General features: G+C 29.1%; 1 protein-coding gene across 6 annotated transcripts in view; it reads right to left on the minus strand.

Moving 5' to 3' along the window:
• CSMD3 (CUB and Sushi multiple domains 3) overlaps nucleotides 1–15,224 on the minus strand; it is a 989,790-nt gene that overhangs the window by 611,453 nt on the left and 363,113 nt on the right. For 3 of the 6 annotated variants that reach the window (XM_016138158.2, XM_016138159.2, XM_016138157.2), the window contains exon 7: nucleotides 10,449–10,760. The exons of the other annotated variants lie outside the window; for them this stretch is intronic. In XM_016138158.2, the coding sequence (XP_015993644.1) occupies nucleotides 10,449–10,760 (312 nt within the window). The remainder of the gene's footprint in view (nucleotides 1–10,448; nucleotides 10,761–15,224) is intronic. 6 annotated transcript variants of the gene reach the window in all.

Genomic DNA, 15,224 nt, shown 5'->3' on the forward strand with positions numbered 1-15,224 from the left:
TGTAAATATCCTACACCTAAGGTCTATTCAAAATGAGATAATTTCCCTGTTTTCTATAGACATAAAAATGGAGAAGGGCTAACTAGATTGCCTAATGCCATACCTATGTTAGTAAAACATGTTCATTCATTGACTCTGAAACTGCAATCCTTGGCACCTATACCACCACCTGACTGAATAACAGTCCATTTATTCAATTTTCAAGTGTATATCCTGGAAAACCACAAATAGATGGGATTAGTGTATTCTATCCTCATTTATTTTTTTATAATGCAAAGGTAATAATGTTAAAAAAAAAAGCTAATACTATAACAATGTAAAAAAGTTAATATCTGACTTTAAGCATGTTATAAGTAGAACCAGCTTCATTAACTGAATTTAACACTGAAGAAGACAGTGGTTATTTACTGATAATGCCAAGTCTAATCCTCCGGTTTGAAGACTCAATATTTAAAAGTGTGAAAAGAAGAATAAAAAAGGTGTAGCAAAAGCCAAGTGCAATATGAAATTCAAATCATCATATAGTCTTTAGTAAAATCTCCTTTGACTGTACTACTAATAAGAAAGTTCAGGAGAGTTGATGAACTTTTATTTCCCCTTGATGTAAGCTTATTAAATAAAAATTTTGTAAACACTCTGGGCTCTGAATAAAATTAATCTAGAAATTTCTGTCACATTAATCCCATTTGGCATTGTAAAGAAATGTCATTGAAGAATGTTTTAAACAACAACAAAAAATCAAGCATTAACACTAAAAAGCAATTGTTCATGATTTAGAATACAAATAATGTAATTATGAAAAGAATAATATTCTATGTAATACACCCCAAACTTAACACCATGCTGTTCTGCCATATATGAAGATTCTGCTAATCCTAAAATTTTAAAGCTTAATTGTATGATTTCACTCTGTGCACAGCAGGACAACCATATGCTCTAGAGAACTATACCCAAGGGAAGCAGCTTGTTGCAAAAGTGAGTGAAAATGCCCTAAAATAATTCTGAACAAGATAAAATTGTCTCTAACAGAGGACCATTTATTCATACTCCAAAAGGCAGAGGAGTCCACTTTGGCACTAGCTTTGAACACAAATAGAAAGTCTAGCCCCTTCAAAATATTTTTAAAAAGGAAAAAAATTAAAAGTCACACTGTCACATTCACTATGACCATCTGATTCAAAGGTAAAGTAACTTTGGTAACCATTTGGGGAAATCAGTTATACACAAAACAAATTTTATTTCTGATCTTTAAAGTTAAGCTTTCCCTTTTATTCACTGCAGTGCATATTATTATCTTCCTTTTTTTACCCATTCTATAAAAAAATGAGAAACAGCATGTTAATGTAATGAGTAAGCTACCAAAATATCTGATTAATGATTGCTGTTGAGCATAACGATGGGGTTAAAATCTGAAGAAAAACAGCATTTATGAAATAAGACCACTTGTTATAAGATGATGGTTCCAGTTAATGTAAATATATATATATTATATATATGCTTCCTAAGTTCTACTTAATAAGAACAAAAACATTGAGTCATCAGAAGTTCTTAATCTCTAATGGAATAACTCAAAACTATGGCTTAAGGGGTAGCATTGGATAAAAATGTTAAAATGGTTACTTGCAGATTTGTCATTTGTGAAAAAAATAAACTTCATTGCTGAATATTGTCACAAATATCCTCAGGCATTCAGAATATTTTTATGTAATACCTTTAAAAATGCATAAATCTGTCACTAAATAAATTTTAACACTTTATTTTTTCTTTTCTCTCTGAAAGCAATTTATTGAAAAAATAAAGAATTAGAAATAAAAAAAAACTGTATTTACTGTTATGAATGACAGTTTTGACGATTTCACAAATGAGATGAAATGTAATAATAGGATATAAAATGAGAATAGTATTTAATAATTATGCATTGAAATAATAAACTGGTATATTTCAGTATATGGATTTTTAAATTGCTAACAAATATCAACATCAAGCACAATTTTCAACTATATTATTTTTTCAATTATAATATTTTTGAACACAAAAATATTCTAATTAGAAAAAAGTCAAGAGAACTATGAAAAAACAAAAAAGATACTGATAAAGCATATAGTAGTCAATATTTATATGAAGTATATCCACCAGTTAACAATTCCCTGTTAAATATGTATTTAACCTTACCAATATCAAAGTTCCTACATAAAAAAATTGAAATTTAATGAAAGTATCTTATAAGAATCATATGAAACCAGATAATTTTTAGAAAGTTATAAATTCTCCATTCAGTTATTATTTCTGCTGAACATGCATAAAAATCAATAACGCTGTTTAGTCTCATAAAGAAGGACCTGGGGATTCAATCAAACAGACAAATGCAATTTTACCATTTGTACAAAATAGAAGATAATGATTAAGCATTCAAGCATACAAATTTTTGATTTGGCCATCAACTTTTGTATCCTTCTTTCTACTATATTTTGCTTCTACTTATCAGTTAGTCTTTCAAAGATCTGAAGCATTCTGGGTAAAGAAAAACTATAACTTTATTTAGTTATTTGATAATATATTTTAAAAATAATTTCAATGTATAGAATTTAGAGTAAAAATTAAAAGCAATAAATGAGTTAAAATTTGATTTGGGACTGTTTCATAATTTATTCACATATTTATTGTTCTTTTCAGTAAAATCATAACTAATGCAATCAGTTCGGTCATCCTTAAGGGTTGATGGAATCATCATTAAGGTAGATCCAGAAAATCCATCTGCCCTAAGATATCCCTTCCACTCGTGAATTTCTCACCATTCAACTCATTTTATAGAATTAAAGTTTAGAATATTATCTTTAGTACATAACCTGAAATAGGTTATCGACATTGTGATTATTCTAGTGGGAACAAGATCTTATGGAGAGTGGACAGTGAACAAGTACTGTTTGATAAGTATTGCTCTTTCTCCATGTTAATCATTCCCATTTAAGTCCTCGCTATTCATTGTATTAACATAACTTGTAACCTTGTTAGAAATGCAGAATTTCAGATCCCACCCTCCATCTCATCACCTCACAAACTGCCTTTGAACAAGACTGCCAGGTGATCTGTGTTCACACTGACATTTGAAAGAAGCGTATTCTATCTAATATGTAGACTCCAATTCTCTAGTGAATCTTAATTGAGCCTCTGTCTACCTTACCGATTTCTCGGCTTGACCCTATTTACTTGTCATTTCTTCTTTAATTTCTTGTTAAAATGACATCTTTAAAAAAGTTATATTAGAAAATAGCACTTCCCTGCTAAAGCCCACCAATGGCTTCCTATCTCATGTAGATTAAAATAAAGCTTTACCTAGGCATTCAAGCCTACCTACATGTAGATTAAAATAAAGCTTTACCTAGGCATTCAAGCCTACCTACAAGGTGAAGATGAGATGGTTCCTGCTGGTTTTCCATCTCATGTTCACCTTACCCATTGGAGTCCAGGCACACAGGACTTCTTTTTTCGAGCAAAATTCAAGTTCTTTCTAGCTAGTTGTTTTCTCTGTCTGATTTGCTATCTCCTCCGATCATAGCCTGACTTTGTTCTTCTTTTTATTTAAATCTCATTTTAGATTTTAACTCCTCAAAGAGGCCTTTTCTGATCATTCAAACTAAGGTAGGCACCCATATATCGCATAACCTTTCTTAAGTTTCTCCACAGCTCTTGCTACCATCAGATAGTTTATTTGCTTGTTGTCTTTTTCTCCTCTCATTAATAAAACTCGACGAAGCAAGGTCTACTTAGTATTGTTCAATGTTGTCTATCCAGAAAGTGGAAGGAACTCTAGTTTGCATGTACTTAATGTTTATTGAAGAAATAAATAAGGAGGGGAAGAAAGGGAAGGATGGGAGGGGAAGAGAGGGAAAATAAAAGGAGAAAAGAAACAGTGAAAGAAAAAAAAGAAAAATAAGACAGAAAGGAAATAAGAAAAGAAGAAAACAGAAAGGGGAAGAAAGAAAGGAAGGATGGATAGATGGATGGATGGATGGATGGATGGATGGAAGGAAAGAAGAAAGTAAGGAACAAAAGAAGGAAGAAAGAAAAAAAGATAGGTTGGTCTTAGAAAAAGTAAGTCTGTCACCTTAGATACTACCTAAGAAAGAAGCTAAAGTTAGACCCTCAAGTGGAAAGGTTTTGGAATTTAAGACCTATGTTTAAGCACTGGGCCCTGGGTTCTCATTTATGGGAGTAGGAGAGTGCCAATGTCGCCTTCCTTGGTGGTAGCACTGGCCACTTCTATGCTTGTTTTAACACTGGCTATATAATTAGGTAACCATAAAGATAAGTTCACATCAACTCCAACATCAAGAGAAAATAGATAATGATAAATGCATTAATTAATGTACAATATCTCTGAATAGCTTCGTAGACACTTGGGATTTGAAGGGACTGTGACAGTCATATTATTGTAATCCTCTTTGATTATTGAATGCTTTCTAAATATCCAATTTGTCCATCAAGTTATGCTTAAATATCTTATTAGTGATACAGACATTTACTTCTTAAAGTATATAAACTGTATTTGAACCAAACTCAATGAGAGAAGAATCCTCTTTATCATAAACTATTTATATTTCCTTTTGCTTACATACACTAAGTTCTACAACCTATGACAGAAAAGGTTAGGTCTCTTTTACAAATAATAACAACATATCACACATTTGAAGACAGCTATAACTTACCTCCACTCACATATCATACTGGTTCTTTTGTAATATTTTTCTTAGAATTGACTAAGACTTTTTCTCTGTAGTCTTATTTTTACTTTTCCTTTGAAAGTAGAAGCCACACCTTATAATTCTTTTGAATTCAATACCTGCTTAGCATGGAACTAATATATTCAATGAAACTCTAATACTCAATGGACATACATCAGTATCCATCCATAAAGTAACCGCCCATAAATTAATTTTCACGTTGTGATATTGCTTATGAGGATTAAAAACAAACAAAAAAGCATGCTTTGTGTTTACAAATTTATACTCTACAAAAGTATTAATAGAATTTTAAAAAATAGTATTAGTTGCTTGCAAACTGTTGAAAATACTAAAATATATTCTACATGTAGCTAAATAGCCTACTAGAGAAAGGCACATAGTAGGAACACAAGAGCTGTTACTTCCACACAATAGTTTTTGTCATATTATGACCCACTTTTTGAACAAAGTTCTTACATATAAAATTTTATTTCTGAAATAAAATGGAAATTTAGTATAGATATGTATCTGATATTCTGCTGTTTTCCCTTTTTTGGTTGAGCAATGTAAATATTCAGATGAGCTTACTTGAAAACCAGACTGTTTATAATAAAAATTAAAAAAAAAAAAAAAAAAAAACTTCTGCTTTTGTTTAGTTTAAAACTGCTGGCCTAAAATGAATAGTTTTATGCTAAATTAACAATTATTATTTTAAAGTTGAAAATAATAAAAAGTTCTATTTAAAAATGATAATTAAAATAGGTTTCCTTTTAAGCTGTTGTTAAGGGTGGGGGAGAGAATTTACATCATATTCAATTTCATGTTACTTCATTAAGTTAAACTAAAACTCTGCTTAACCCTATTTATATGATCATTAGCTATTATACATATTATGAAAGAACTGACTATACTATGTCAAAACACAAACAGCAGCAATGGCTACAAATGCTCATAACACATATCTGATCCTACAAGATGTTATAGTCATCTAAGTTAAATTTCCACTAGAAAGAATAAAAGTTTATATATCTATACTTACATACATTTATATACATATATATACATATATACACATGTATACATATATATACATACATCTGTGTGTGTATATATATACATATAAATATATATATAATATATATATTTCTACTAGGAATAAAAGAGATTTTATAATTATATATGTTCTTTTCCAGATAATTATTTCCACATTTTATACTTAAAAACAGCAACTAACAAGATTGCTCATTAGCAGCTGACAGAACTTGTCTATATATTGAAAACAAATGTGATCATACTACAGCATATAGGAAAAAAGGTTAAAAATAAAATCTGTGAAATAAAACACATTTTAATGATTATTTTTTAAATGGCATGACTATAAATTTCTTGAGGAAAAAACTTCAATTGTGTTTATTGTCTATATTGCTTTAACTTCAATATCCTTTAATAGAAGACTTTGCATACATCCAACTCTTATGAATCTTGAATAAACAAAAAAAAAATGAATATTAGTCTAGCAGTAGAAAGATTGAGTTTTCATATAGTCTTTGCCAAACCATAGTAAATAATTTTGAAAGAGATCTTATAGTTAAAGTCAACTATTCTGATGAAATTTAAAATATCATTAGATGTTAAATAATTTTAAACATCTGAAAATTTTGTAAACCTAAATCATCAATTAACTTTAGTTTCATTTATATGAATATAATTCTTCCTTTAAACATATAAATCTTTCTTTGAACACTTTCTGTATGAACTCATGTTTCTATTCTGCACTAGTATATACTCAAAGCATTTTTTCCTATGCATCTCAGTGATATAAACATAGTTTACTAGTTTGAAACTTCTATTCAGCTTTCAAATATTAGTTTAAATATCCTTTGTGTATCCTTCCTTCACTTTCATATTTAGAGGTAGTTAGTCTCTCTACTTCAATAACATTTCAAAAATTTATGATGTTTTTTATAAATTTTTAAAGTTTATAATTACTTTTTTATAAGTAGCCTGCATTGTTCATTTTTATATGCCTACTATCCAGTACAGTGTCATGCACATAGCAAAAATTAAAACATATTTGGTAATTAATAGAAATAATTAGTATTTGTTGAACCCAAGTCAGCAACTATTCTATATTTTATACACAACTACTTATGGGAACTTGAGTCTTTGAAAATTGAAGTTTTTGCTCAAGATCACATAGCTAACAAGGAGCAGAGTGTAGACTTGTCCTAGATAGTCTCTTACCTCAAAACTAACTTGCAAAAGTAAGCAATTTGGTTTTATCTTTAAATTGGGAGACAATGCCTAACATTTTTTGGCACTTTCCCCCATTACATGTTTAATCCTCACAATAACCCTAATGTAACAGATACTATGATACTATTTTACACATATGGGAATTGAGTTTCAATATGTGACCTGCACTCAGAGTGGGTGGCAAAAGTAGACTAACATACAGTAAATAAAAACTAGACTTTCATTCTGAGGACTACTGGACAAAAATACAGGAAACTGGTATAGTGATTTATACATAGTTCAAAGAAGATCTAAGCCAATATTATTAGTATTTTAAATTCTTTTTTTATATCTTTTTATTTCAATGTCCAAAGACTCTTTGTAATTGGTAAAAACTGGAAATGGCTTTCTTTTACAGAGGACAAGTAGAAAGCAAAAAAAAAAAAAAAAAAAAGGCAATTCAAATAGTTTTCCTTTGTTTAATTACATATTTTCTTTGATTTTATAAATGTATAAGGGCTTTAGGCAAAGCATTTATATTTAGTTTTATGTTGTGAAATGTGAAGTGGTAATATTATAAAAGCAGTTATTCTTGTGCGTTAATGAGAATACTATTGCCTTTAAAAGATATAAAAAATACGGCTCCCTTTATAACTGAAAAAAATGAAGTAGTTATCTTTAATTCTGAAATATGTAGGTATTTGATATATTAAAGTATAATTATAAGCCTTTAAGTAATTTAGGTGGATGCTCTAGCTAATGAAATTGTAAATATTTATTCCTTAGTTTAACAAGTATCTAAATACATCTATGGGCCAGAAGCTCTTCTAGGCACTGGGAATGCAGCATGAACAAGAACCATCTGCTCCTTACCTCATAGAACTTAAAATTTACAGGACAAGTCATAGGGTTGGTGATTACAAATGTGGCAGAGAGTACAATCATAAGTTATAATGGGAAAATCTAACCTTCCTATAGGTGACAATTTAAGCTAAAACTTGGAAAGTGAATAGAATGATCTGGTTAAAAGAAAGAAGGAATCGCTTTTTAGTGGTTTGAGGTATAAAAGAATATAGCGTGTTTGACAAACTAAAATTGTTTCTCTATGTCCTCCATAGAGGTTGAGATAGTGTGGATAATGTATTATCTATCTTTATTTCCCAAAGAACAGAGCATAGTAGTCAGTAGGAATTTATTTAAGCTAGAATTATTTTTAAAAATAATACTGCTTTTATGTCAGCCAATTCCAGTTTAGACATTTGGCTCTGCTAGAAGTCAATCTTTGAAGACTATTTTATGTCTGAAAATAAGGCTGTATATTGAGGGTTTAAAAAAATATTAATAGACATAGAATAATAGGTTTCCTTTACTTCTAACATTGACAATATTTTTTTGCCCCAAATGTTAACAGTTTGTGTTTAAAATATAATAGATGACTAGGCAACTGAAACCAGTGAAGTAGAGGTAGGTTACTAAAGAAGAGTCAGCAGGACCAGTTTTAATTAAAATAGAGATTTGATAAAGGTATAATTTAAATCACTGAAAAATCGATCAATATAACATTCAAAATGTTTTCCACACACTTAATTTAAACATCAATAACTGAAGAATATTTATTTCTGAGGTAGACATAACTGTTAAATGAATGTTATATTCAAAACTTTCCTATTTATTCCTATTTTTAGGAAGAATATAGGGGAAAGGTGAAACAGGTGTTAGCTCTAATTGCACTGAGACATTATGACGACAACTAAGAAAATTTACTAAGGAAGTTATCTTGATAGTTAATTAAAATTACTTGAATATACTTCAGAATTTTAGATTGAGTAATTTTCAAATCACTGTATTTAATCTAACAGTTGACTGCTACTCAGTGTCTTTTCTATCTTAACTATTTTTTCCTAGTTCGAAAAAAAATTAATTTGCAACCAGCTTCTCATGTCATTTAATGGCAAACTCTGGCTAAAGCAGTTTTTTTTTTTTAAATTATTATCATTATTAGTTGATCTCTATAATAAACTTATATTCAAAAATTACCCAACTTCTATCCAATGGGTGATAAAAGGATTATAGAAGAGTTTGTAAATGTTAGTTCATGTGATTTTACGAAGTGAAAAAACTAAACAGAATGGTTTCTTAGTTGATATCTTAATAGTATAAACACATTTTTATATCTCGGTACTAAGAAAAACTGTCTACTTAATTAAGCAAGAAAAACTGTCTACTTGATTAAGCAAATCACGGATTTTATCACGTCCCTATATTCTTATCAGTGTAAATATTCATGGTAAGAAAATGAATAAAGAAAGGTGATAGTGACGTAATCCTTTAAAGGAGACTACTACATGTGAAAATTTCATTTTAGAATTCTTCTTGCTAAAGAGAATTAAAGTAAGTACTTTCAGTATGAATTGTGATAGAAATGAGTTTCTGAGATATTTCTGTATGATTTTCAATCAACTTATGTAAAGATGTCTTGATTTTTCTCCATGGTGTGTGTTAAACATTGAATAGTTTTTTTTATTACTTATACCATGCTCTGTATAATCCATGTCTAACCACATTACATAAACCATAGCTAGTTTGGAGAATACATGAAAATGAATTGCAAAGAGACTTGGAATAGATATATTTGAAATAAGTTCAATTAATTAATATTTCCAATGATGCATATATTGATATAAATGAAATCCATTTATTTTTTGACACTACATTAATTTTTCCTAAACCACTCAATGAAACTTGCTATAAAGAAACAGAAAAATTATGCTTGCTACACTTCCTAATTTTGTGAAAAGTAGGCAGGCTTATTTTAATTGACTAAAAACTACCAATATATGATTTTGCTTTGTGGTATTATTTTTCTCTAAAAATTATATTAGAAAGTCAAGGAAAATTTAGGTTGGGAGCCATAATCTCAATGAATAGCTGTTCTTAGTACAATCATATGAGTCAGACAATAAGTAATTTAGAAATAGAAAAGTAAGCTATGTAAAACAATCACCAGACATCATGTTTCCATTTTTCCCCAATTATCTATTTTCTCAGTCATCAATTAGCATTTGTGTAGCATAAAAATCTCATGCATATACTGAAATTACTATATAGGATAAATCATCAATGTGTAAATATGTGCACTTACTAATAGAAACTGGCTATTTTATTTTCATGTTATCTCAACATCATTACTGGTATGTAATAAGCAATAGGTATTTAATATTTTTTTTCTATTAAACCTTTTATGCATTCCTTTCACTCTACTTAAACCCCCACCCCCTTAACATTTCCAACAAACTTTGTTTATTTTAATTTCTGTGCCTTCAAATTATTCACGTTTTGGTTATACTATCTATATTTTTTCAGCTACTACTTTGAACTTTCTTTAGCTTCCTACATCTTTGCTGTCTTTCAGTTCATTCTCTAATTAGAATCATTACCAAAATATAGCTTTGGTTGTAACTAAACGGGCACAAGTAAAATAACATCCAATACCTCTATGAGTAACAACTGCAAGCTCTTTAGTCCTTTCTATCTGTTCAGCATTTCTTGGTCTTCTCCTTGTACTTTGTGTATCTGCTTGATGAGGAGAGAGCCCATCCTTGGACGTGTTGGGGTCCAGACCTGAATTTCTGAGATTCGTAACTTGCACTCGCTGTTCCTCGGAAAGTCTATGGATGGTGACAGCTGTAACACTGGATACAGTAACATCTGCAGATGTGCTAGCAACAGCAATAGCACCAGTGGTAGTCCTGTTATGCTCCTCTAACTCACCAGTGGAGGTAGTGTGGGTCAATGTAGAAGAACCTGTGGGACACAGTAGCACTAGATGCTAACTTTTTCTTTTAAATGTTGTTTATTTTTCTGATAAATTTAATAAATTATATTCCCTTCTATAACCTTAAGGATAATCAACATAAAAAGGCAAAACACAAAACGTCACTGAAATGTGGAGTAACCAGATCTGACAGTTGGTTTGTATCAATCAACCTATGAATAGATATTACAGACAAATACATCACATTTTACCTATAACATATTGGGGAGGGGGAGGAAGGTGAAAGAGTAAACCCTTGGTGTGTTCTTGAGTCATTCTTCTTTGTTATTTATCTACAGATGAATTTTTGCAACAAATGCCTGGCAAGTGACAAGTTTTGACAGAATGGGTAACTATGTAACCACACTTTTCTCAAAAGAATGCTTTGAATAGTAGGACATATCTCTTCACAAATTCTGAGGAAAATATCAAAATTTTCTATTTTAAGACAAACGAATGAAGGAGAATTTAAAATCAAAGCCAAAATGAAAACAAAATGATTTTAGAAATGAAACTGAAATAACAGCTCTATGTCAATGTCTATCTTAACCTCATTCGTCAGAAAGCAGCCAACATGATAAAATATCCAATGTAAATGTCTATCTTAACCTCATTCGTCAGAAAGCAGCCAACATGATAAAATATCCAATGGCTATATATATTTTAGAATTTAGTGGGTTGTTTTTGGAAGTTCAGTAATACTTTTTTTCTTTTAAAGTAAAATTTGAATTAATCGATTTTCAACTAATTAAAATTAAACCATTTTATTTAGAAATGACTGCAAATTAACTATTACAATGGAACTTTATTAATACAAAACTAGTTTCAAATGGTTGGAAATTTACAAAAATCTCATAAGCATTTCACAATAGATATCACTCCATATTTTCAACCTTATTAAAGTTTCACTATAATTTAAAATTGTTTAAAAACTGCCAAATTGTTTTTTTAATTCTTTTATTTAAACTTTTTAAAAGATTGAAAAAAAAATAGTAACCTTAAAATTGAAGCATGAAACTAAATTAAGATATGGTTAAAAGAAATCTTTACAGTTAAAATGCTTTCCAAGGAAAAAATATTGAATTTTAGAGGTAAAGCTACTAGCTGCAAATTGTGAATAATAGTCAGATCCGAGTTAGACAACTTCTGAATATTTTTTTAAAGCCAATGTATAGCCCTATGCTTTCATATAGTTGCCTTCTCAATAAATTGCATTTCAAACTTCTGTCCATAATATCAATATTTTGAACAAAAAGAGATATATTAACCAGTCTTCAAGATGAAAATATCTATATTGCTCAAGGTGGTTTGAGCATGCTCTGCCTATATTTTTTCCTCTTGAAGGCAGGTGATTAGTGGAACAGGTAATTCTGGTTTCTGCTTCAAACTCAAAATGGAAGTCAAACACGGGGCCCCTTAATTCATAAGCAAGCAAAAGAATACATGTCTACTAAAAATGCTTCCAGCCTAAGTTGTCTTATCTTGTTTTAATTTGATTTAGAAATTCAAAAAATTAAATGTATTTTGAGGAGGCCAGAGGTAAATGAAGTATAATTGTCAGATTAAAGAATTTTAATATATTTTAAAACATCAATCAGAAAAAAAGTTTCTTTTGAATATTTATCCAAGGTATTTTGTGAAGATTAAAATCTACTCAATTCACATTGGTTATACAAATTAGCTAGTAATATTTACTAAGCTAATATTTGATAAAGATTTTTTTTAAATCACGCTTAAGGAATAATTATGCTCATACTACTAACATTTAATAACTGACTTCATGGTAAATCAGATATTTGGGATGCCCAAGTGCTCCTAACTATAAAAACAATTACCTGATCTGTATTATTCTCCTGGGGGATTTAATTATCCCTTCCATTTTTGAAAAAAAAAAAAAAAAGAAAAAGTATGAAATCAGAATGAAGGACTAATACTTTAGAGCATTTTGTAACTTTATCATAATTTCTAGACTTCTATGTTTAGTTTAAAGAAGGAACCATTTTAATTATAAACACATTGCTATATATAATCTGAAACCATGGAAAACAATGGAATTTGTACACTGTCTCAAACCTCAGTATTCCCACCTTTAACAAAGGAGTAAACCAAATAGCTATTTATTATATTCCATCACTGAGGTCATTATAACTAAGCCTAAACAATCTATTGCATTTTTAATAAATCTGGGATAATTCTTAGGGATGTGTCTAGACTGCTTCCATAACTAATCTTCAAGACCTATAGACCAATTATAAACATTCATTTTCTTGAAGACCCCTCAGGATAAATATAGTTCTTCACCAAATTTGAGAGTTTAAGCTGATCTTTGGTAGTAGTTAGACCTAGGATTTGCTAGTAAATCTTAAAATCTTCAGTAATACAGCTCAACTTCTGGCAAATGGTAATGGTGATCCAGTACTACTTTCTTAATCTGAATGCAGAACAGGGTATAATGTTGGAATAAGGCTTGAAAACCCCATTTCTTAAATAAACATAGTCTAACCATATATATATTTCAACCAGATATTTTACTAACTAGTTCTTATATTTTCCTTATATTTTCTGTTCATATTTTTCCTCCCCATTCTAGAATGCAAGCTTCCTGAAGGCTGAGATTTTTGTACATTCTATTAACTGTCAAATCGCTAGGATCAGCATACTGCCTGGTACATAGTAGATGCTCAAGAAATATTCCTCAAAATAAAAAATAAAAAAGTGAATGGATTTAATAACAATGCTAAAATAATAACAATAATAAAGAGGATAAATTTCAAAAAGGACACATGATTACGACTTTTACCATGGCAAAGCAGCATTTCAAACAGTCTAATGGATCAAGGGTAATTCCAAGGAGAAACAAAACAGATAATTTTGTTTTGAACTTTCCAAAACACCACTTTGAAAAAGTGTGGAATCTGAAGATAAGTAATAAGATTTGAAGATTTTTGTCAGCATTCCAAATCATGAAAACTTGCAGTGTTAGTGTGAAATGGACTTACTTAGAATGTTCAAATTTCTATAGAGTGAAATGTAGTTATATCTTATAAGAGCAGGAGGGAAAAGTGCATCTAAATTTAGTCCGAAAGGTCTGATGTGTGTGTATATTAAAAAAATAAAAAATACCTAATTTCTTTTATAAGGCAATAAAATAATCCTTTACTGTACAGTTAAATTTTATATAATATAATCATTTTATTTAAAATGTAGACCAATTTTGAATACTGATTTTGGTACCACTTTAAATTGGCAGTGTGTGAAACACAGATGTTTTTGTCCAAATGCATCATTTTAACAGTTTAAAAACATTTTTGCATACATAACTTTTATGAGGTAACTGTCAATGCTGTAAAAGATTATGTATAGCGACAATCGAATACTAAATATGTAGCATAGCTAATCTAATTTTAAAATATATACTTTACTTTATTTTAAATATTTTAAGTATGTTACACGATTATGAAAACATCTTTAATAGCACAATATTAAATGCATATGTTACAAGACATACAACCCAAATTAAGAAAATAAATGTACATTCGGAAAATCCATTCTTCATTTGAAATCAAATAATATAAACAAGATGTAGTCTATCAAAATTAGATTGCCCCGTCATTAAATTGCCTGAGATATATTTTAAAATTAGATATTTATATTATAACACATTTCTAAAGTATAATTTTATTAATATCCTTTAATGTTTCCCAATATAACAAAAATAAAATGGTTTACATATGTAAGCATGCTTCTAGAAATCTTTGGAATTATGATAATGGAAAATGGCATGTTAAACATGTAAACTGGCAAATTTATTTAATAGCAATATTTACAATATCAAATTTGGAATTTGTTATTATAATGAAAAGTATGTTTTTGAAGGCTTTTTAATTTTATCAATAAAGAGACTAAGCATAATTCATGATTAGCCATTTGTAAATGTGTCATTTAGAAAGTGTACCAAATAAGAACTCATATTATAATTGATTTTGAATTGCTTTTGTATTAATTTTTTAGAATACTTTTTTATAAATATATATTTTATTTTGTAAATTTTGTCTCTCTCATCACATAAAAAGAGAATATGTTGCTAGAGATATTAATAAATGGTCCAAAACATATACAACTACATGAAACAGTTAAAGATAATTGCATATCCAAAAAAGTAGTTTTTGAACATTTATTTTTGGTATGTTATTTTGTATAAAAACATATATTCTGTTCCATCGACTTTAGTATTTCAAATGAAACATCTGAATAAAGGTTTCATTAACAAAATAATTCTAAGTAAATAATTCTGTGGCATCATGATATTTAATAAAAATGCAATAAACATTAAACATGAAAACATGCAAAAAGAAAAAATACACAATAACGTCAAAATAAAATTTAAACACAACTAAAGCAACAATTCCATCTGAGCCACCATTTAAATACTCTATAAATTTTAGCATATGTAA

This window comes from Rousettus aegyptiacus, unplaced genomic scaffold, assembly GCF_014176215.1.
Source record: "Rousettus aegyptiacus isolate mRouAeg1 unplaced genomic scaffold, mRouAeg1.p scaffold_m13_p_15, whole genome shotgun sequence".
Lineage (NCBI taxonomy): Eukaryota > Metazoa > Chordata > Mammalia > Chiroptera > Pteropodidae > Rousettus > Rousettus aegyptiacus.